Genomic DNA, 23,449 nt, shown 5'->3' with positions numbered 1-23,449 from the left:
CAGCACTGGCTGTTACAGACAGCCCACTATCTGCCAACTCAGTTTTAATCACTGTGTGCAATATGCCAAGATTGCTGTTGAGAAAAGTGGCCTTAAACAGCTTCTGCAACCTCATTATCCTCAGCTGCCTTTGGAATGCCATCATCTAGTGAGCATTAATTCATTTTGATGGCACTGGTGTTGCCTTGTACCCCTTCCAGCTCTTAGAATGATGATGGGTCAGGGCCATTCCCTTCTTCTGTTTTGCCACAGCAGAGGAGCCTAGTTTGCCTGCACATTAGGTACTCTCCTTGAAGTAGCTCTGCTAGCTTTATGGCAGCCCAGCTGAAGGATGACAACAGAGGCTGGAGAGAAGAGATATAGGGCTTGCTTTTCAAAAAGGATACAATCCAATCCATTAGTTACACCATTTTAAACAACTGTTAGATCACATGCTGTGTTCTGCCCTGTGTTTATCTAAGGTAAAATAAGTAGAAGATGACAGCAAAATTTTTCAAACTGCTTTTTGGTTTTGTTTTCTTTTTATAACCTTCAGATAATTTCTTCTTTCTCTCAAACTTGCTGTAGATCTTCATTTCAGTCAAGAACTTTGCCTGGGTATGTACTTTCAGCTTTCTACAAGGAGAGTTGTGATTGTCTAGCAGGGAACAGAGCACTGGAAAATTCTTGCAGTGAGCCAAAAAACTTCAGAGATGCTTTTTGTCAAATAATCATTTACAGTCTCTGAGCTTACTCTTATATAGTAAAGAAATAAATTGATGAAGTTGCCATCTACAGAGTAATTTGCACAGCTACAAAACATCAGAAAGGGAATATATTATTTTTTGCAGGTAGAGCGAATAGATTCAATGTCCTTGAAGGGATCTCTGGATAAGTGCAAGCATATTTATTGAATTTATAAATTGCTAGGTAATTTACTTCAGTTTGAACTATTGTGGCTTAGATGGAAACTAATAATTTTTTTTTCACTCATGTTTAAAAACATAGTTTCTATGCTTCTCAGGCAAAACTGTTGAGCTTTATAATAATTTTTTGCAAAGTATCTCAGTTTATTGCAAAATTATTAGTACGTAGTTGAGATAGCAAGCTTAGTTTCCAGTACACTCATTTGAGTTTTTTTAATGTAAAAACTAAGATGAAAGCCATGCAAGAAACAGATATATAAGAATGACATTTATTTAAACATTTTCATCTTTAGTAAATAACTTTATAGAAGTTGTCAGCCATGGGGGAGCTAAAAAGAACAAGGGACAAATTATGTTTCTATTAGTGCAGATTTTGAAGAAAGTCAGTGAATTTAGCAAGGTTATTTTAGCAGTATGTATATGATAATAGAACACATGCAAACAGTACAAGACATTGCTGTTATGCTTTATTGTTCAGGTTGTTCACTTTCCTCACTAAAAAGCTCAGCAGTTGAGCACAAAGCTAATTTTTAGAAACAAATCCAGCCTTGCAATCCTAGCAGACAAAGTGAGATGTCTTGCCATTTGGTGTGTCCCCTAGAGGAGTATAATTGTATTAAGACAGACAAAATCTAGAACTGTTGCATGTTGTGGAAGGGCCTTTAAAGAATGACACAGAATAAAGGGTCAAAGAAAATTATAAATCTGTCAAAAATTCTTAGCAACAAAGGAAAATCAAAATGCCATCTCTTACTGGTAATATGTAATAGGGTAATATGTGAATATTTAGTAAGGTGCCAGATGCTTTGAATCATCTATTAAATTTTGATCAAGACTTTTGTATTCAAAGTATAAATCAAGCTGATGACTTTACACCATCTCTGATAGTGTTTATGTATTTAGCATAATCTCAAGATCAAGAGGTTTGTCTAGCAGAGAACCATGTTAAACAGGAGAAGTGCTTGAGCTATGAGGTTGCTACCTGGCTGTACATTCTGAACATGGCAAAATGAATGTGGCAGATTATAGCTGCACTTTTATGTTCTTGGCAAAATCTGAATTTGAGTTCAGTGAAGTATATGAGTTTTGGCTTAGGCACATATTTAATTATGCCTCTAGGTCCATAGGGAACTGGAGTTTTCATAGCCAAACAGAATGAACTGAAGAAAAGGCAAAGGTTTGAAACAATGAAGTGAGTATTGTCCCTGAAAAAGGTTGTTTTGAATGAGTGACTTTTATGTGATTATAGTCTGCGTTTTAATGCACCTTGAAAGAGAAGGGCTACAGTTTTATGATTTGAAAGAAATTTATCACATTTTTATTCAGAGTGGATTTTTGTCTTTTGCAATATAAAAACAATTATATAAGCTTTTTGAAGATTGAGTTGAGCCTTGTTCCCTTTAATGACAGTGGCAAAATCAGTATTATACACAGCAGCTTCTTCAAAGCCAATAGTAGATTCAGTACAAAAGAAAGGTGGGGACCAGAGAAAGGCGGGAGCAGATGGGAAGTTTGCCACCAGTATTAAATTGGGGAACATGAGAAATGACATAGAAGATTGTGGCTTGTACCATGACTTAAATCTGCACCGGCAGTGTGCTAGCAAGCTTGGTGGCTCTTCAGTGGGTAAGGATAACATTTCAGAGGAACCCTCTCTCCAGTAACTCCTTACTAAACAGCAACAAGCTTGGCTCGTTTGATAAGCTTACTGCAAAGCATTTGTCATTTTTACTGATATGATGTCTTGGTGTGTTCATGGACGTTTATGTCTATAATGCATGCATACGCAAGTTTTTAGCTCAAACCTGCTACAAAATTTTGTCCTTTGCTATATATTGAGAATACATACTGCAAACATCTCTGCTGCACATTTGGAGAGCTGGGTTTGAGTGGGGCCTGTGCATTTTCCCCATATCTCTCCACTATAGGAAAAGTATCTTATCACCAGATCATTAAGCTCTCCCTGTCTGTGTGTCCTGGTTTGGGCTGAAATAGAGTCAGTATTCCTTTTTGGGAACTAGAATAGTGCTGTGTTGTTTTGTTCTCAGATCCAGAGACCTCTTCTTTTTGAGGGTGCTGCATAGTGGTGAGCAGGGCTCGGTAGTCATGGGCCAGGCCTCAGCACGTTGCTGTGATCTGTGTCTCTTTTGACCAGGATGACAGCACACCTTCTCTAAATATTTTACTAGCTTCTCAGGATCCTGCACTTGTTCAGGGATGAAGTTCCAAAACATCGGAGGTGCCCACTGTCCTAAGTACTTGCCCATGCTATCCCACGCGCTATCCCACGCTCCCAGCCACTCATAACTCTCCAACCTTGGGGTAGATCTCTGAGTGATACTAAGAAATGGTCGCTTAGCCCTAAACAAAACCCAAACAGCCTTCAGGAACACGACAGCGCCCAGCAGAGAGACAATGTTGGTGTGAACATTCCACGGATGTTCAAAACTCCCAACATTCTCAAACACAATTGCAAGTAGCCTGGAGAAGAGGGAGATGGAAGAAGGTATCTCCCCCATGGGTTGGCTCTCCGCAGAGAAAAGGTAGAGTGTAATTGTTAACCCATTCTGCTAGATGACCCCCGACGTGCACAGATGATGACCATGCTGAGTACAAATACCAGACTAATCTCAGGGCTGACAACTTCATCGTGCCATAAATCAGTGTTACATAGTATAGCAAAGCAAAAACCTGAATCCAACTCCCATGGGTGATAAGCAGCAGCATGGGGAATAAATATGGCAAACAAGGTAACGTATAACACAACTGTAAAAATGAAAGCCACGATTCTAGGAGCCATTCAATCGACATTATAGCAGGATGAGCAGTCGGCATTATAACAAATTCGGTAGAGCACACAAATCAAATCTGTTGTTATCTCAACCCTGCGAGCCCCACGTTGGGCTCCAGAAAGACTGTTGTGGTTTGAGCCTGGTTGGCAGCCAAACACCACGCAGCCGATCACCCACCCTTCCCCTCCCTCCACCTGGGAATGATGGAGGGAATTGGAGGGGTAAAGGGAAACTTGCAGATTGAGATAGAAACAGTTTAATAATGGTAATAAAGCAAGAACAATGACAATAATAGAAAATATAAACGGGCAATGGACAATGCAGTTGCTCACCACCTGCTGACCAATACCCAGCCCGTTCCCGGCCAGCAATCCCGAAATACCAAGATCCTGCAATCACAATCCTGGAATCGAGAGAGAGAGAGAGAGCGCCCCTTCCCGACCACCCCTCCTCTATATAGTGAGCATGACATTCCATGATATGGAATATTTCATTGGCCAGTTTGGGTCTGGTGCTCTGGCCGTGCTCCCTCTCTGCTTCTTGTGCACTTGCACACGGGCAGGACATGGAGAGTCCTTGAAATCTGAGTAGCAGATGAAAACATCAGTGTGCTATCAGCATTCTTCTCATACCAAACCCAATGCTGATTCCAAAACACAGCGCTATTCTAGTTCCCAAAAAGGAATATTAACTTTATTTCAGCCCAAACCAGGACACTGTGAAACTTTGTAAGGTATAGTCCAAGCAGCATTGATGACCTGCAAAAATTGTGGTAGATGATATGTAGCTGAGACACTGAACTGTATTAAATATTATTGTTTACTTCACTTTTGTTGCAATTTTGATTTGTTGATAAATAGTTGTGGTTTTCTATTACAGCTCTTGAGGTCTGGCAGTGTTTCAGTGACCCAGAAAGTTTGGGAACTACTATGCTTTTGATATACAGTGACATTTCCCCAGAAATAAGCTTTGTAGGACATGTATGTGTATATGTGCATATTTCTTACAAATGCCAGAAAAGATATCTATTAATTTGTTTGTCTGTCATTAATTCATTCACTGCATGGCAATCAACAAACATAAACTTTTTTTTACTTTGTGGAGCAATGCTTCCTGTAACTATTTTTGTGGAAATCTCTTAATAGATTAATATGGGAATAAATACCTGCAATTTAAAAATAAAATCTGCGTAGACGTGAACCTGGAGTATCAATCAGCTGATAGCATGTGCATATACACAGCCTTTCATATAGCTTCTGCAGTAAGTCTGTCTTGTTTTGTTCTGATATTGTATATTATCTCAGAAAGAATCAAAATAGTTTGTTTTGAATGTGCACATACATAGCGTATCTATACCACTGGGCGTTTTATGAATTTTCTTTATAAATGTCTAGGAAACTAAGAAAAGCAAGCCTGTTGCCATTAGGCTTACTTTTCCTATAGAGGGAAAATCTGTAAGTTAAGAACTGAGAACCACTGTTATCTCCACAAGCATGCATAATCTGGAAGTGTTACCAACCGATATTATCTGAGTTTGTTATTCATGAGTAGTACAGTATCCACATGCATTGCTTAAAATTGTTCTTGTTAAAAGATTATACATTCAGAAATCAAACATGTACCTAATTTTACTTGAATTTCATTTTATTATTTTACCAGAATACACAATAAACACTGTATTGGGTTTTATTCATGTGAAATACATTTAAGCCTTAAGCAATGCATACAAAAATTATTTAGACTCTATGCTTGTTTTCATAAGTGCAGTGTGCATGTGTTTTTACAGCTGTTGCTTTCAGGAGAAAACTTAAAATGCAAATCAATATAATATGACAGTGTAAGATCTACATATCTCAAATTACTTCCAAAGTGCTAGCAATTTGATAGTATTTTGCTGCTTTCTGAAAAATGAACAAACTTCCATATTTTGAGACCCCCTGGAATGTTATTATATGAAAATTTCTGACAATGGGGCAGATGAAATGTGGATGTCTGTGAATTTTATAAAACAAAATGCCTACTTTTTTGACGGAGAACTTCTACTGAGTTATTGTTATTTTTAGATTGCGCATGAGTATCGTCCTGAGACTGAGATTTCCCAGATAAATCTACATTTCTCTAGATGCTTTTGCTGTGTTAGGGCCTTGATGTTTAACTGAAAACTTAAGCTACATGTTATTTTGTGGCTTAGAAAGGGCTTGTAAGATATTGTGAGCACAAACCTGTGCCCAGAGCAGTTTTCCTCAGTTGATAATCTGCCATAAGAGGCTTTAATTCCAAATAATTTTGCTTCTTTTCCTCCTAAGAGAGCATTCCCCATGAAGTTTGTTGTCAAAAAAGAAAAGGAAAAAAAAAAAAAAGCTGAATCTCCAGAAAAATATTGGACTTCACAGTAGGATGAAATGCGATAATGTTTAGTGACACTCCTTGGCATGGAAGTTACTCTTTTCTGGAAGTTTCTCTGATACATCATCACTTCTGTTGGTGAGGTGCAATACACCTCCTCTCCTTTCAGGAACATCAAAACATCAGTGAGGGATGTGTTCCTCCACCATGTCAAATTGCTGTGTGGCTATTTTGTATTCAAAGTTCGTCTTCATCTCTCTCAGTTTTTTTACTTTATTGGGATTCTCTGCTACAGAACTGAGAATAAGAAGCCAGAACTTCATAGTAGCTTCATTCTATGTTGTATTTTACAGAATGATTAAACTTCCAAATTGGCAATGATTAGGTAATCACTACTAATTTTTAATTTGAAACAATAATAAAACTAGACACAAACTCAGGTAGGTCAGAACACTTGATGATTTTCATGGGAACAGCCATGTATCTGTATGGATATTTGTTTTGTTTCATTTTAACCATAACAGTTTTATATATTGGATATCATATTTAGTCTCTAGGACTGTTTTCCTATTAAACTGAAATTTTTGCGATCAAGGCTGTATGTGTAAATATGCATATTCAAATGCACGCATCTTTTCACTTCTCAATGCCTTCTAAATCCATAGGCTGACTTAAACTAAGTAATAGGTGGAGGTCTTCAAGAGATTTTCAAGTCAGGTGTCATGAAAATTGATGATGAGTTGAGGGAAAGAGCAGATTCTCTGCCACCTACTAAAGTGTTTTACATAACTGGGCTCTATTTTATCTGGATTTTCAGTGATTCTAGATGCTAAAAAACAAAGACAAAATAGAAAATATAGGAATCCAAGCTAACATTTTTTTTTTATGTATGTTCAGTCAGTTATGATGGTGACAGATTATCCTTATGTATAATGTTGTGGAACTTAATATTTTATAAAACTAATTTATTTCTCATATAAATAGAGTAATAAAACAAAAATAAGTATTTTGACTAGGTAATAGACCAATGGGCAATGAGCCCAATTCAGTAGAATACTACTGTAATATATTATTAGACTAAGAAAAGAGTAGGACAAAGCCTTTTCAAAAAAGATAATAAATGAAAAAAACAAGGCAGAGAAACAAAGCTCTAAATCAGGACACCTTCATATCCTAACATACCCAAAGGATTCTGACCTTATTAATATGGAGATAAGGCAGCACGGGAAGGGCTACCAGGGGAAGCATTGTTGCTGGTGGAAGAGGTATCTGGTAATTCCAGTGAGGTGAAAAGTTAATCAGAGTAGTTCTGCACTCTGCTGGTGTAGGAACACGGCTGCAGCGCTCTCCAGAAAATTAATCTCTTCAACCCTACCAAAACTAGATCCTTCTTGTGCTGATTTCTCTTCCCATCCAGATATCTGTTATCTTCTGCAGATTTTGAAACCTGATGTCCTTTTTGTGGACTTTTCTCTGTATAAAGAGAGAAACATGTAAGATGGCAGAACAGTATGGGGGGCTTGTTAGTGGGAGTAAGACCATGATAATTATGAATTATTTTGCTGTTTCAAGTAAGGAAAGAGGAAGGGGTGAGTCTATTTGGAACATTGAAAGAAAAGGACATGCAGGAACAATTTACTTTTGCCAGTTGACTTGATTGGCTTCTCTTTGTTTCTTCCATGCATGTGTCAACTTCACTAGGGGTAGGAAAAATACACCTACAACAATGAGGTATACTGAGAACGCTGTAACAGATCTCATACAGAAAGAGATTATGGTGGGGGGAAGTAGAAGATTGTAGGTCTTAAAGGCCTATTGCTTTTTGTTTCTTATTTACTCTTGGTGCTCTTTTTTTGTTGTTTGTTTGTTACATGTTCATGTGTGCTTATAAATTTATTCTCACTGTAAATATTGAAATCTTTGTTCTTTTGCTGTGATTCAGGGAACACCTTTCTGACCAAATATTTTTGAATCAATAAGACTTATTAACAATCATTATAAATAGCTAGCACCAGACATTCCAGTTATTGATAACTTTGAGGAACTGATTTTTTCCTTACCTAAATCATTCCTCCTTTGCTAGGAAGTGCTTTCATTTAAAAAAAAAAAAACAAAACCAAAAACAAAAAACAACCCACACACATAAACCACCACCACCCCCCCCAAAAACCCAAAACAAAACAAAACCCAAACAAAACCAGAAAAACTGAAATGTCCCTCTGCAGCCCCCTCCAAGGAGAGTAAGCTGCCTTTGTGGGATGCTTGTGCAAGTGGGTATGTCCAGCCGCCTGGCTTTCTGCACATTGGAGCTCTGCACACAGAGTTGGGGATGGTGCTGCTCTTGGTAACATCCCACTCTTCAGTTTTCTGTTCACCATAAAAAGTGTCATTTGGAATCACAGACAAGTGTCAGATGCCAGGGAGGGAGATTTTTGTCTCTTTTTCCTTTTCTGCAGAAATTCAGGAATCTTGATGTAGAGAATTTCTTCAACGCATTGGGCAGGCAAGGAATAATCTGGGCCTTTGTTTCCTATTTCCAAAAATTATTTTAGAGATCAGTTTTGTGTATATAATTTTGAGCTCCCAGAAGCCAAAGTCAATACAGCAGTCCCATCTTTACTCATAATGTTACATATTTTCCAGACAGTAAAGGAATTATCCATCAAGTAGAATTACTTAAGATATAAAAGGTGCAAATACTGTCATTTAATTAAAATACAGAATTTTATAAGATAAAAAGCATGGTAACTAAATTACCTCTCAAGTCTGTCACAAGAAAGAAAGCATAGATCAGATACACTTAATCACTGTAATTAACTAGTTTACCTTTATATCTCTGATTAGCTATGGATCATAAGCCTCTCTTTATTTTCCTTTATCTCTCTTTAAAGTAGAATATAATTCCTATTGTGAATGTCAGATTGGTTGTGTTCTCTGTGACAATGGAATTAACTTGCTTGGCCGAATGGCAAATCTGTTATTTCAACATGTACTCACAGTGTAGTTAGAAATTCAGAATGAGCTAAAAATAAATGCTTCCCATATGAGATAATTTTATTTCATGAACTTGTGTCAATTTATAATAGTGTTAAAGCTTTTTCCTTAAGTGTGTCTCATCAGAATGAGTAAAAGCAAACTTTAAAAAAAAAAAAAACAAAAAAACCAACACAACTGAATGTGAAATGTCCTTAATTTGTTTTTTACACTTTATGAAAGGGTAACTGGCAATTTGTGATTCAGTTAGTACCTCCACGTGCAGTTGCACCACCTGCTTTAATCATTAATTGACTTACTTAATGTGATGTTGCTGTAATTGATGGCGCATGCACTCTTAGCCTGTCCCAATCATAGGATGAAATGCTTAAATCTCAGTGGAAAAAGTTTAAGGTAATGTATTTTGCCTTGTTAATTTGACAAAGAAAAAACATGCTCCAGGTAGAGTGGTGGGTTTGTTATGCTGCAGAACTGTAATTGAGCTCAAGTTTGTGCCTAACAGCCTCTGTGATGGTGCTTATGTGCTAGTAGTCACAGCTTCTTATTTTCAGTCTTTTTTTTTTTTTCTTTGTCTTGTCTCTTTTTGAAACAATCTTAGAAAAACAATGAGAGATTGTGTGCAAGAAGCTTGAGTTGACTGTACATAAAATCATTTAATGTGCCAAAAACAACACATGCAAACACTGGGAAAAAAATTTCTGCATGACTTATAAATTTAATTTAGTTTATCTTAAAGCCTTATTAGCAGTATTATTTGATAAAACACTTTCTTAAAAGAAATGTGATTTTTGTAGTTGATGCAGTGCTGTCATCAAGCTTTAGGTTACTTAACTGAGTTTATCACTAGTATTTTTTCCACAGATCCTGAAGTACTAAAATAAATTATACTTTTAAACATAACGGAGGCATTACCATTTGTAAATTAGAGATAACAAATACAAAATCAGTGTATTCATCTTTATATAGTCTGTTCTGCCTTTGCAAATAAGCGTACATAACTGAATCTAACATACTACTAATTTTTCCTTGTGATTTAGAAACAGATTTGTGTTGGCTGTTAACCGTCATTATTATATATATGGGGTATCTGTTTCTGTGTATAAATATATATATTTAGAAATATATATACACACACACAGAAGAATTACACATTTAATAACTGTCCTGGAATCAGAATCTACATTCCAAACACTCACTGATTTCAGGGAACATGGCACAGATATGGGTAAGACCCACACAGATGTTTAGGTGTTTTTTGGATGTCAAAGTGATATGGAATGATCTATCATGGACATAATTTCACTGACATTAAGCTTACTGTTAGGCTTAGTGCAAAGGTCCTTTGCACATAACAGTTTGTTTATTGTATGCACACAAAATAGCTGCCTAACGTTTTGCTGATTGCCTCTGTCAGGCAACCTTCAATTCTTCAATGTTGCAAGGCTAAATACCGTAGTTAGCCAGAGCACACCCCATCCTGCCCTCTGTCCCCAAAAGCTTCTTGTCCTGGATTCAGACTGTTAAAGTGTTCTGAATTGCTGGATGTTACCATCTCAGCAGATTGTCCTTAGTCTGGAACATGCCTTAATAGTATGGCAGGGTTGATATTAATATTTAGAGCCTTAATAGCTGTTATATTTTGCTCCTTTAGGAACCTTACCTGAAGAGCTAAAGCTGTCCTCTAGTTCCTGCAGTCCTGCCTAGTTTGGGGCAGAATGGTGCTGCCAGAGCAGTGTGTATTAGAATGATCCGGTGGAGTAGGATGGAATCACTCTGGAGTCATCTCAGCTGAGTTGACACCTCAGTACTCCAGCTCATTTTGGTGTACAGATGTGACCAAGTGGAAATAAAACCTGAAATATGTGTTAGGCCTGTTAAATGCATGACTTCAAGCACTTCAAATGTGGGATGTCCTTCCTTTCTTGGCGAGATGTTTAAAATGAGTCTGAAATGTCTAAAAAGAAAAGTTTTGAGCATGTTTCACCATCAACTAAGAAAAGTGTGATTTTCCTCTTCTTCATGATCTAAAGTGTTTCATTTCACTTTGATTAATTTTCATTTCACATGATTAATTTTCAGATTAAAAATTGAAAGTGTACAATAAACAGTTCATTCTAGAAGAGATTTAAGAAATTCATGAGACAGGGTTTGTTGAAAAAATGGGATTATGAAGTATGCAAACAATGTGTGGAAGAGGTAGTAGTAATGTAGAGTATTATTTTTTTTTTTTCTGTTGATTATGAAAACCAGAGAATTGCTGGCGAGAGTCAGATGCAATATGGCAAGTTACTGCAGATTCTTGTTCAGTGTCCACGAAGATTTTGATTTGTAGAGATTCTGGTATTTCAGTCTAGTTTTCCATTAGGAGTTCAGACTGACAACATCAAATTTGAACTAACTGTGGAGAGAAGTAGGGCTACTACTTGGAGCTTTTTAACTGAGTGTCCTGCTATGCTGTACACTCCAGAGTGATACATAAAGGGTATAAAATTGCAAAGAGCATTTTCTGCTACCAATCAGCCATCCATGGTACCTGCTGATAGCTGGACTTGTAGACTATAGGCAAGCCTTTGTATCATCTGTTAGATACTCCCCTGCCAGCTATCTTCTGATGATTATAACTGATTTTAAATGGACTGTTCTGCAACATAATAAATAGCTTGCGCCTTGATGTATTTGTTAATTTCATTCTTTCTCAAAATGCTGCCTTTATAGGATCCAGTTCTTGATGGGAAATAATAGACCTTTAAATGTTTATTTGCTCAGTGATTATTTGCTATGTTTCACCTGATTTCTGAAGAGGGATGAGTTCAGTTTTTGATTATATTTGTGAACTAAAGTTCTGTATAGAAGATCTCTTATCTGTACATAAAAGATCTAATATATGAAGTTAAGCCCTGTATGTGTATATGTGCTAGTAGCTATTTTAACTGCAGTGTTCTACTTTGTAGACTTTCAAGTGCTAATTTGATTTTTTTTCTTGTATCTTTTTGTGTCTTTTCAATTTTGTATTTATTTCCAGTATGCAGTTTTTCTTTCTACCTCTTGCTTCTATCTTTTATAACTTTTTTTTTCCTTCATTCTTTCTTATCTTTCTGTTTTCTTCCTCTTCCTTTTTTTTTTTTTCCGACGCTTCCACGGTGAACTATGGACTTCTGTTATTGGATTTTTTTTTCCCCATATTGGACATAATTTTTTCCCCTCCATTCTTATTTATTTTCTTCTTTCCACCCTTCCCTTCAGTGTACTTCAAGACTTTTCTTTCTTGGGTCACCCCAAAATGTTAATCCAATACTGTTGCCATTGGCTCTGGCATTTGGGTTTGGTTTTTTGCTTGGTTTGGTATTTGTAAGGGTATTCTGTCTTTTTATTATATGGTGAAGTGCTGATCCAAAAAGAAATTGATTATAGCTTTCTTTAGCCCAGCGGTTTTTATTTGCAAAATTCCTGGTGGAGTAATTGGTCTAATGCTAGCTGACTTATTAAGAGTCCTTACCTAGAGCATCTCGATTTAAAGTTCTGTAAAAAGATATCAGAATAGAGAAATCCTATTTACAGTGGGTTTTACTACTGAAGTATTAATAATATTCTAAATTGATTGTCCAGGCCAGTTTCAAATTCTTCAATAACCTTGGTTTTTTTATATATACAGAAAAGATTGGATTTGAGTACACTGTTGTTTTTAGGGTAGACAATGGCTTTTTTTTTTTTTTTTTTTGGCACTCCCAAACTACTTACATTATTACTTACTTATATTATGCTGAAGACTGAATTGATATATCACGTTGAGAAGTTAAGGTGCAATTTTCGGAAAATGGCACATGAACACTTAAAGGTATTCAGGCTTTCACTCCTCTTATGCCAATACTGGTCAACAAAATGCATTATACGTTAGTCTATCGTGCGCTGTAAACCCTATCTTCTTATAGAGCTCATATTCTGAATGTTAATAGCTTTCTGTAATATAGCACTTTGTGTGGAGGAGGTTCAGATAAGTAACCCTTAAAGCTTTGGATTTCTTCCAAAGTAGTTTGTTTTCTATTTAGGGTAAGGTGTCTGTCCATATGTTATATGCCTGACCTGTTAGGTCAAACATTTGTTCAGTGAGCAGTGAAACCAGCACAGCTGCTTCGCTGTGGGTACGTGCTCAGGGCCCACAGCCCCTCTGCGTACTGCCACGGCAGTGATTCCTCCCATCCCTGTCTCCATGAGGCTGCATGGTGCTGAGCTCTGTGCGTGTGCTGGACGGCAACACTTTGGACCATCTTTCCCTTGGTAGAGGCACTAATTTGGGTCTTTCTCAGCCAAGTCTATATTCATACTGGATTCTTTAAAATATCTGAGATAATTACATTTCTACAGACCTTTCTTTCAAATACAGATGCAAAAGAAACTGGGCAAACAGGGACTGCTGGGCAGGCAGTGTGACTTCATATGCCTTGTCTGCTTGGAAAATATTGAAATTAAAGAATGTTGTTTGTAGAATTAACTGTCAATTCTTTTATTTCTGTGGGTAACTATAGAACCAAATATTTATTGTTGATTTTTCTCTAAACTGTCTCTGTGCAGTATTGAAAGATGAACAGCATATGCCAACTTGAAGTGGAGGCTAAGGATTATTTTTGCCCTGTATGCAGTACAAACATTATACCAGGATGGAGAGGTGCAAGTCAGCACAACAGTGTGAAATGATTGATTCATGTTCAGATTCTACTCTGCTATAACTCATGGGTCCTTCTGGGGAAAAAAGTAAATTATTTTAAGAGTGTAGAAAATATATTATACATCTCAGACCTATGGCATATCTAGTCCTGCGGTGTGTGTCTAACAGTGGCCATAATCTCTATTAGAGGGCACATCCCTGCCTATTTTCTCTAGCATCTGCTCTGGATATGTTTTTGAAGGCTTTGTCTAATCTCTTTTTAAACCTACTGCTGCTGTTTGCTTTCACAGCCTCCCATGGCAACAAATTCCAGATGCTTAATATTCACTTCATAAAAAAGTACTCTATCTTTTTGAAACTTAGCTCTTACAAGTTTCAATAAACATCCCTTATTTCTAATATTGTAGTACTTGGTGAAGAGTAATTTTGCCTTCACTGTACCTGATGCTCTTGTGATGATTTTGTACCCCCTGGTCGTATTCCTTCTCCTTTCTAAACTACAGACTCCTACCCTTTCTTGATTTGTCCTCTGGAGCATCTTCTCCAGCCTCTTAATCATTTTGATTATTCTTTTTCCTAATGGTTTCTCAGTTCCTGTATCTTTGCAACTGATTGCTTCTACCTGCTGGTAACTTTTATCTTCCTTAATTTAATTTCAACGTATTTTTCTCAACATACCCCCTAAATTGTCAAGAACATTTTGAAATTTTAATCTAGTCTTTCAGCATGCTTTCAATTTGCACTGCTTTGGCTTTGATTGAAAACTTAATAAGCACATTTCATTTCTAGTCCTTAATTTAGATGGTTAATGAAGACATGAACAAAAACAGATACACATCAGAATCCTCTGAATCTTTTCTAAAACGTCCTCCCATTTTTTTCAATGAGCATGATATTCCAACCAGCATTACACCTCTCCTATAATATTCTGGACATAATTTCTGTGGTTTTAATGAAAGTTTTTATTAAAGATCAAAGTATATGTTATTTTCAGCTTCTCCAGCACGGTAGCAGGGCTTGTGACTAGGAAAGATGGTAACCAAAATTGATTGATGTGACTTTTTTCTTGACAAAATTTCTTAACTTCTAGGTGTTTACACATAATGGATTCATTACTTACTTGTTCAAGTATTTTCTAGAGATTGAAGTTAAAGTAACTAGTTTATTATTTCCCAACTTCTATTGACTGCCCACCTTTTTTCTTAAATATGGGTAACATTTTTGCCTTTTCTAGTCTTGAGGTACTTTACTCGTGCTCATGAGTTTTTAGAGGTAAGTGCTAAAAGATCTCTATTATCTTCAGCCAGTACCTTAAATATCCAAGGATGAAGCTCGCTAGGCCCAGCCAATTTGACAATACTTATTGGATTTTTGCATTCTTGGATCAGTTCCTTCTCACTTTTGTTTAACAGGAACTTAAGTTCTGATAGGTATTAATCATACCATGTGGGAGACTTGAGGCTTCAATTAAGATTATTAGTGTATATGGATTCCAGATTAATGGAAGACAAGTCTTTACAGTGATGTTTTTCTCTAATAAACACACATAATGATTTTAAGAACCAAGGTTAATCCAAGAATGATGGCTAGTTCTTGAAGTCCAGTTCCTTGCTATCTTTGCAAACATACCCTAAAACCCCACTCATAAGCAGAATTTTAAGAGCTGTTGAACAGGTTATTAGTGTTGAAAATGAGTGCTTTAGTTCTCACACTGGTGTTCAGAGATGTTGCAGGAAAAAACAGACTATCGATATGACAGAAGATGTGAAAACCCACCTCTTCGAAGCTCTGTGGTTCTGGCAAGCAGATATGAACTCCATATTAGTATGCTGTATAAATATTACCTCCTTTATTCTTTAAATAGGTATAAAAATGAAGCACTGGTTCAAAGCCATGACATGTTTTGTTGTTATGTTTTCTCAGTAGATGCAGAATTGCAATTTCATGGCTCCTGTTTGAGGAGAGAAGGACATTTTTGTGCTGTATTGAGGGGAGAAGTAAATTCCAGATTAAATTCAGTGTTACAGAGATACCTATTGTTTGTGAAGAAACTGAAAGCTTTATGGGCCACTGAGGTGTTCTTAATGGCTTTTGAGCAATGGGAGTGCAGTAAAGATGGAGGCCTTTTTCTTTCTTTCACTTTTAATTCTGCTTGAGTATAACAGGCTCTGCTGCAACCTTAACTGGCATAGATGATCCTTTTTCTTAATAATAAACAAACAAGGTCCTTCTCAGATTAAAATCTAGTCTGAATAGTACTGTATTGAATACCCCTTGTGCGGATTTTGCTTTTTTTCTCATTCTTTACCTAGGGGTATAACAGCATTAAAAATACCATGCTTTGTTTTAGCAAATGCAGTGTTTTAGTGGATTTGTTTTACTGTAAGTATTGTTTAAGCTAGATGAGGCAGGTGAAAGAAACACATTTTGTTCATGAAATGGAAAATAGCATTTTTTATAATTCTTGTTCTTGCAGGAGTTTCTTTCCCAATCTTCCATAAGCTCTGAAGAAATTTTTTACTTTTGCAATATAATTTCTGGGTTTACAGTAGAGACATCTCCACACTGTTAAGAGTGAAATCTGAGCTGTGGTTGTCCTCAGACAGGTCCAGTCAAGCTAGTAGATGCTCTAGGCCCAGGCCTCTTGGCATCTCTAGCAGTCTTCAAACATGTAAGGGGCTGCATCAGGAAAGAACTAAATCCTCTGGTTTCAGTTTTCAGCAATTATGGGAAGGAAAAAAAATTATATAGCAGCATAAGAGATTTAAGGTAGGCATCAATAAGGTACTTACATGTGAGAAAGGTTGCCTGAAAGGACTGTAGAATCTCATTTATCTGAAGATTTTTTAGGGCCAGGTTGACAAATATCTGTTAGAAGTAATATTTGTATAAATTAACCATGTATGTGGACAGATGGACTACATAAGTTTTAGAGATCCATCCTGACCGTGTATTCTGTAATTAAGTGTTGAAGACTGAAAGCTTAAACACAGAGGGTTTTTAGGCATTTACTGAAGCAAGCAGGAGGATAGGTTTGATAAACCCTGAGGGATCCCAGTTGCCAAGGGGATACGCAACAACATAGCATCAAGGAAAGAGTCTGCCCAAGCCCACCGACGCAAGAGTCTGAGGAGCAAATCTAACAGATTCTTTCTAGTCTGACTATGGCGTGAGCTATTCTATTTTGAATTCTTTCAAGAAGCCTGCTATTACTCACACAGACACACATACATACACAGAGGCATGTACTGATGGTATAACAGAACAGTGACATGGTCTGTTCTAATCCTGGTTTAATTAGAAAAAGCCTATTAGAAAATTGCCCGCAGTATGGCATCAGTGCATGAAAATTAAGATTTATTGTGATTGTCAGAAGAAGGGCTCAGAAGACTTGTTTGGTGCCAGTAGCTATTTTTTATTCTTTGTTTTCTAATATAAACATCAATTTGAATCTGCGCAATTTTCAAGTATTAATTTCTAATGTAATAGATAGGTTTAAAAGCAAGCAAAAATAATCACTCAGCAGGAGTAATTTCAAGATGAACTGTAAACCCATTCAAAATCCTACTTACTAACTGTATACATTTTTTTTAAATGGTCTTTACCTGACCCTTCAGACCTGTGACTAAAAATGTAGTGTTAGGACACTTGCAAACTTGTAGATTTTACTTTGTTTTATGTAATACTTTGTGCTATCCTTAGTACAAAAGAAAAAATAGTGAGAAGCAGTCAGTCAAAATGCAGAGCTTGACGAGCTGTACAGGTGTGGAACTGAAAGAACAGGGGTTTAAACTTTATACAAATTTCAACTAAACACAGAAGTCAAGAAACCTTGAATATGTTCCCCAAATTTATGTGGAATAGGAGTTAAAGCTTGATTAGGAGGATCCATTCATAATTACTTTGGCCTCCCCTTTCCGTACTCCTTGAACATAACCAGCTAGAAATTGCTACCATAAAATTTCCTGCTGTTGAAGGCACTTAAGGCATCTGTTGCACCTGCTTTTTTTCTTTCTTTTCTCCTTTTTGTCATACCATATAATTTTTGATACACTGTAGATTTTATATAGCTTTTGGCCTTTAAGTTTTAAGCTGGTTAAAAGGTTTTGAGGGCTGTTTTACGCCTTATGACATGTGATATAGAGGTACTGTGGACTCCTTTTAACAAAACATCCCTTGCTGTGTCCCTGTGTGCTGGCCCAGCCTTGAAGGCTACTGTGGTCCCTGCTGGTCCAGTGACCCTGCAGCACTCCGTCACTGTTCTGCTGCTTGCATGGCAATGCAGCAAGATGATGGGAGTTATTCCCTGGAGAAATGGCATGAAGTCATTTCTACTGTGTGGTGGCTAGGATGCCTGTTGCTACAAATTTGCCTAAAATATGGCCTCGGGACTGTTCCCAGTGAGTAAAATGGCTGCAATTGTCCTGGTTTGAGAGGAAAAAGAACACTAGTGCTGCGAGCCGTGCTGGGTTGCATCCCCTGCTCTTAGGGGCTAGAGAATGAGCCCTGGCTCTGTTTGGCTCACTGGTCGGGGGGCAGCTTTGCTATCTTGCTGCCATGGTAATATGCTCACTGCTTGGAGGAAGCTGCATCAAACAGTTTCTGCAAATGCACTTACAGAACTGTAAAAAAAAAACCTGCATGAGACGATGGTCATCTCAGCAAGAGTGTGAGCCATCCTGATGAAGAAATGGCATAAAGCATTGTCCCAGATCGGAATACCTCTTTCTGTTTGGCGCTTCTTAGTTTTTCTTGACAGTAGTATGAGGCAATGAGGCAATGTTTCAACATCTTTCTCTTAAGTCCAACTGTGTGTTTGACTTCAGACTTAGTTCTGGACAGCCAGATGCAGTCATTTCTATTTCTTTCTGTATGTTGCCATGTTTATACCTAGCAGCAGAAAAAAAAAAAAAAAAAGGTCCAAATTTTATTTATTTCAGATGTGGGCTTTTTAAATGGTCAAAGAAGATTTTCTTATGCTGAATTCTTGTAAGATTTTAGGTAACATATTAGAAAAGAGCAGGTTTAAACATACATTTGAAATGTATAAGTGTCTAATATGCATTATATTTAAAATACGCATATAACCTAAACAGCATATTCAGTGTTAATGTTGGGTAGAAGGATACATTTCTCACTAAATTTCAGGAAAAGTTGTTCCTGTTTGTCTGAAGAAGTTGTTTGCTGTGTTTTAGATTTTCACATGCTGAAATAAAATGCTTATATCTGGTTTGTTCTGGGATGTGCACTATTTGGGAAGTTTCAGAATCTTATTTTAAAAAAATAAGTCAGGTCTTTATACATATGGGAAAAAATTCTTATTACACTGAAACTTATTACCTCTTAAACAAAATGTCAGGAACAATGGAGATACTGTGACATTGGTTTTCAGCTGCAAGCATGACATTGCTTCATTTTCCTTACACTTCCTTCTTTCCTATATACTTTCTGACTTTTCCATTCCTTTATAAAGCTTTTTTTCTTTATGTGACATTTTAATTACAGGGCAATAAAGGAAATTAAGAAAATAACTGTGGCAACAAAAGTTAGATTTTTATATTTTTATATACATATACATGTGGGTTTGTGCAAATTTTTTTCAGTAGGAAAATACACATATTTGTTTGAACATTTGGTTTCAGAATAAAATATACTTTAAATTCATGCAGCTATGTAAATTGCACATCAGGAGATTGTCTTCAGGAGGTTTCACATTTATCTAGGGCTGTACACGGTTGTATCGGATTTAGTACTTCAGGATTTTATATTGTAGAATAAGGCAGTACTATGCCATGTTTTAATATTTAATCTGACATGTGGAGGGCATTGCCGATTATACTGAGCAAGAGTCTCCCATTGTTTCCTTGAATCCCATCTATCATCTGTGAATTTGTTTTCCTTATATTGTAAGTACTGTGGGGCAAGGTCTTGCCAAAACATCTCAGTTGCTGTGACAATCATAATAACAATGTTAGTTATTTTGCGTAGCAACAAAAAAAGACTTTGCTCTTCAGTCTTCTTCCAATGACATGTTTTATTTCAGCCAAACACAACAAAACTCTCAAGACTTTTGAGTGACATCCTAAGTGTGTACTTTACCTGTGAGGTGCAATCAGAAAATACATAGTTAATATAATAATCATTATTTTAATGCATAATGTTTTCCTTGTGGTACAAACAGGAAACAGTTTAAATTATTAATATTATTTGTGACATGAATTATTTAACAATGTCTGAGAGATTTAAAACACATCTCAAGGTGATACCTGAAGGACAGTTTTGAGAGCGTTTTCATCCTAAGATGTTTTCATGTTGACAGCTATGGCAGTAAGAACTTCAAAGAATTTTAGATCTTACGTAAAAGTTTTAGAGTCTCAGATCATTGACTGGAATGTGCTCACGCCATTAAAACTTTTTTAATCTTAATCTCTTTCAGTCCCAGCAAAGATGCATTGTGATCTTTGCACTGGTATGCTGCTTTGCAATTCTGGTTGCACTGATATTTTCGGCAGTGGATATTATGGGAGAAGATGAGGATGGACTCTCAGAAAAGAACTGTCAAAATAACTGTCGGTAAGAGGTAACAAACAAAACTTCTCCTTTGGGGTAAACAAGAACATATATGTGTTATATAATGGCATGTAGTAATTACCATAGTCCTGTGGTATAATTGGGAAGAGTAGGTAACAGAGGAGGAAATGATTTCTTGTTTTGAATTTCTGGTTTTGGAGGTTGGTTTGACTGACAAAATAAAACACACTCTTTGAAGTTATTTTTGATGGTATGTTTTGAGCAAGACCCTTGTGTTAGTTCAATTATTTTGTAAGCCTGGGTCAAAGCCCATTAAATTTCAGTAAATGAGTATTGAGGTGCTCACATAGTTCCCAGTTCTGTTATGTCTTTCGTCAAGAGCTTATTTCTTTCTCCAAGAAGGTCACTGATCACTTTTGACCTAAGACTGCTGTCCCTTGTATATAGGACAACCTTTTATATGTATTCCTGTTTTTTGCACTCCCCTAAGAGACACAGTGGCTTGACTAGGAACTGTGAAGAAAATTATTGATACCGTCAGAAAGATTGGAGTATTGACTATGTTGGATTAAGGTTTGCCTCAGACGCCTGCCATGGTTGTGTTTATCTCTTAACTTTAGATTTAAGGAGGTGATTTGATTTCTTGGGCCTTTCATTTCCAGACTGTGAATTTCATTTTGCTGCTTTTCACTGTCAGGCTCCTCCATGAATCTGTTCATCAGCAATAACCAGTGCTTTTCCTGCATGGCATTGTCCACGGTCCTCTTCTGTTCACCAGTAAGGCTGATTTAACAGACATCTGTAGACGTCATTCACAATTGTATTCTGCTTTTTTCCAAGGCTTTAACTTGTATATAGAGCACACTCTCCAATTCATTTTGTGGAAGAACAGTCATCCTTAAGTAACTTCTCATAAATCCATTCTAATCTGATCAGGGAGTTGCTGGAATGGGAAGGGGCCTCTGGGCATTCTCCACTCTGTTCTCCTGCTCCATGCAGGGTCAGCTACAGCAGGTTGCTCAGTGACATGCCCAGTCAGGGTTTGCATAACTCCAGGGATGGACTCCACACCCTTCCCGGGCAACCTCTTCCATTGTTTGTACAGAATCTACCCAGCTACCAGTGGCTGGGTATACAGTGAGTTGGAGACAATTGATATTTATTTTTTAGAATAATCTAATGAAAAATTAATGTTACTTTGAGCCTTTCCTCCTTATTTCTGCTATTCTATGTTGATTTTGTGTGAAAACTCTTTGGGGACAGTGCCTTTCTGTGCTGCACCCATCACAGTGCAGTCAGCAGTGATCCACAATCCAGCAAACTGGATTATATTTTTGCAATTTTACTGAATTTTTACAGTATTTTTTTACATGCTGCTTAAAAAAAAAAAAAAAAAAAAAAAAAAAAGATTCTTTAAATTTGTAGCCCCCTTTCAAATAGGACCTGCATCATCAGGTAGCTTTGTCCTGAAACCAACCATTCTTCTGGCACTTTTTCCCCAGCATTGTTTTGTTTTGTAAAATGGCTTGGCCCTAATCTGTTCACTTTCTTGTACGCCTACAGTTCTGGGCAGCCTTCTAATATCTTGTCTGAATTTTCTTTCTTAGCTTTTCTTTCCCCATCAGGGTCTTGGGTATTCTTCACTGTGAGTTGTTGCCTTCCAAAACTTTTAAAGATACTGCATGTGTCACCTCTACACCCACTATCTCCATGTGTGAATCTTTGACAGAACTAGGTCAGATGAGGGGAAAGTTTTTCTGCCTCATTGGCTTCAAGGTGCTGCACACGACTTCAACACATGCAACAACTACTGCACCATGTTTTCCTCTTAGTTTTATCAACTAGCGGCTCCAATTTTGTTCTGGGTAGCAGCATTGGCCTAGCCAAGGAAGAACTTAATCTTCTTCACTTTGTATTCTTCGAATGTTAAAAAATTCAGAGTGGGAGCGATGTGTAGTGCTATGGAAAACTGGGATATTAGTTTTTCCACATGTAAGAGATTAATTTATTTTGTCTTTTTATATGGGTTGCACCAACCTGCCTTTCCAAAGAATACTCACCTTTGCTCAGTTTTTTGTTGGGGTTGGTGTGTGTGTCTTGCCTTTCCTGGACTGTGTTAGAGGAGCCTGGGAGTAAATCCAGCACACTGACTTTAAACATAAGAGTCAGTGAAACTGCTCTGTGTTTACAGTGATAAAAGTGATCTCAGACCCCAGCTCTATTTTAAGGTACCTTTCACAGAGTGATTCAAGTGCGTGATCTAGCTACTAATGCCTGAACCAGAAGGCGCATCAATGCTGTGTGTATAAACTGCCTAAACCATTTCTAATAACAGTATCAAAGTGCTGGCAGCTGCTACCTGCTAACATTGAATCCTTCTCTACGTGATGAAACTAGGCTCCTTTATGTGTTAAATATATTGCAGACTTAACTGAAGTGCTGTAAGATCAATTGCTGCCTCTGGCATCTATTTAGTACTTGGGGTAAGCACTTTTAATAAGTAAGACAAGAATTATTGAATTCTTATATTTCTGCTGTGTGAGTACTTTCACTGAAATTCAGGAACAGGCGCTTACGTTTGCAGGATGTGCTGAGACAGAATGGTAATAGATGGTCCTTTTTTTTATTTTTTTCTCTTTTTTAGGTGAAATAATTGTCAAATACAAGTTTACATATGTGATCCTAGAGTTCTTTTGTGTTTTTAATTGATCAAATTTGCGAAGAAGCTTGTTGGGAAAGGTTTCTGTTAATATGAGAACCTCACTGATGATTTGTTAAAGGCTTTTGTCTTCTGAAAATCAATTTCACTTCTGCCTTTTTATTTTAAAGGAAAATATGTCTGAAATAGAGCTGTGGTGTAGAATATTTCTTTGACTAGAAATTTTTGGAGCTTGTGCCAAAAAATAGCAAGTGAGAATTTTTTTAAAAGAGAGAGTAAGTAAGAGGAGGACATTTTTAGAAGTCTAGAGCTTTTTGTAGCCTGAGAGAGAAATCATTGAGGTAAATTGTCAGCAGTAGTTTCCAGTAAAGCCTACATCTTTTTTTGTTGTTGTGACTGTATTGTTGTTCATGAATACAAATTCATCCTTTCTGATCTGCTTGTTGTAATTCAACTTGAGGTTCCTCTTCAGTTAATCATTCCTTAGACTCTTACTACATAAGGAATACTTACTGCATATGTTGCCAAAAAGACCTTCCTCTTTACTGATGCATTTATT

At 36.9% G+C, this 23,449-nt stretch overlaps 1 protein-coding gene across 6 annotated transcripts in view; it reads left to right on the top strand.

Moving 5' to 3' along the window:
* PLD5 (phospholipase D family member 5) overlaps positions 1-23,449 on the top strand; it is a 195,685-nt gene that overhangs the window by 56,291 nt on the left and 115,945 nt on the right. For 5 of the 6 annotated variants that reach the window (XM_033008959.2, XM_033008968.2, XM_033008948.2 and 2 more), the window contains exon 2: positions 20,137-20,273. In XM_033008959.2, the coding sequence (XP_032864850.1) occupies positions 20,137-20,273 (137 nt within the window). Of the gene's footprint in view, positions 1-20,136; positions 20,281-23,449 lie in introns of those variants that run through there. The other variant, XM_009971350.3, reaches the window with a different exon arrangement.

The sequence above is a fragment of the Tyto alba genome, unplaced genomic scaffold, assembly GCF_018691265.1.
Source record: "Tyto alba isolate M040663 unplaced genomic scaffold, T.alba_DEE_v4.0 Super-Scaffold_22, whole genome shotgun sequence".
NCBI classification, from domain to species: Eukaryota; Metazoa; Chordata; class Aves; order Strigiformes; family Tytonidae; genus Tyto; species Tyto alba.
The sequence above is the reverse complement of the archived record's forward strand: the minus strand, read 5'-3'. Positions and strand labels throughout refer to the sequence as shown.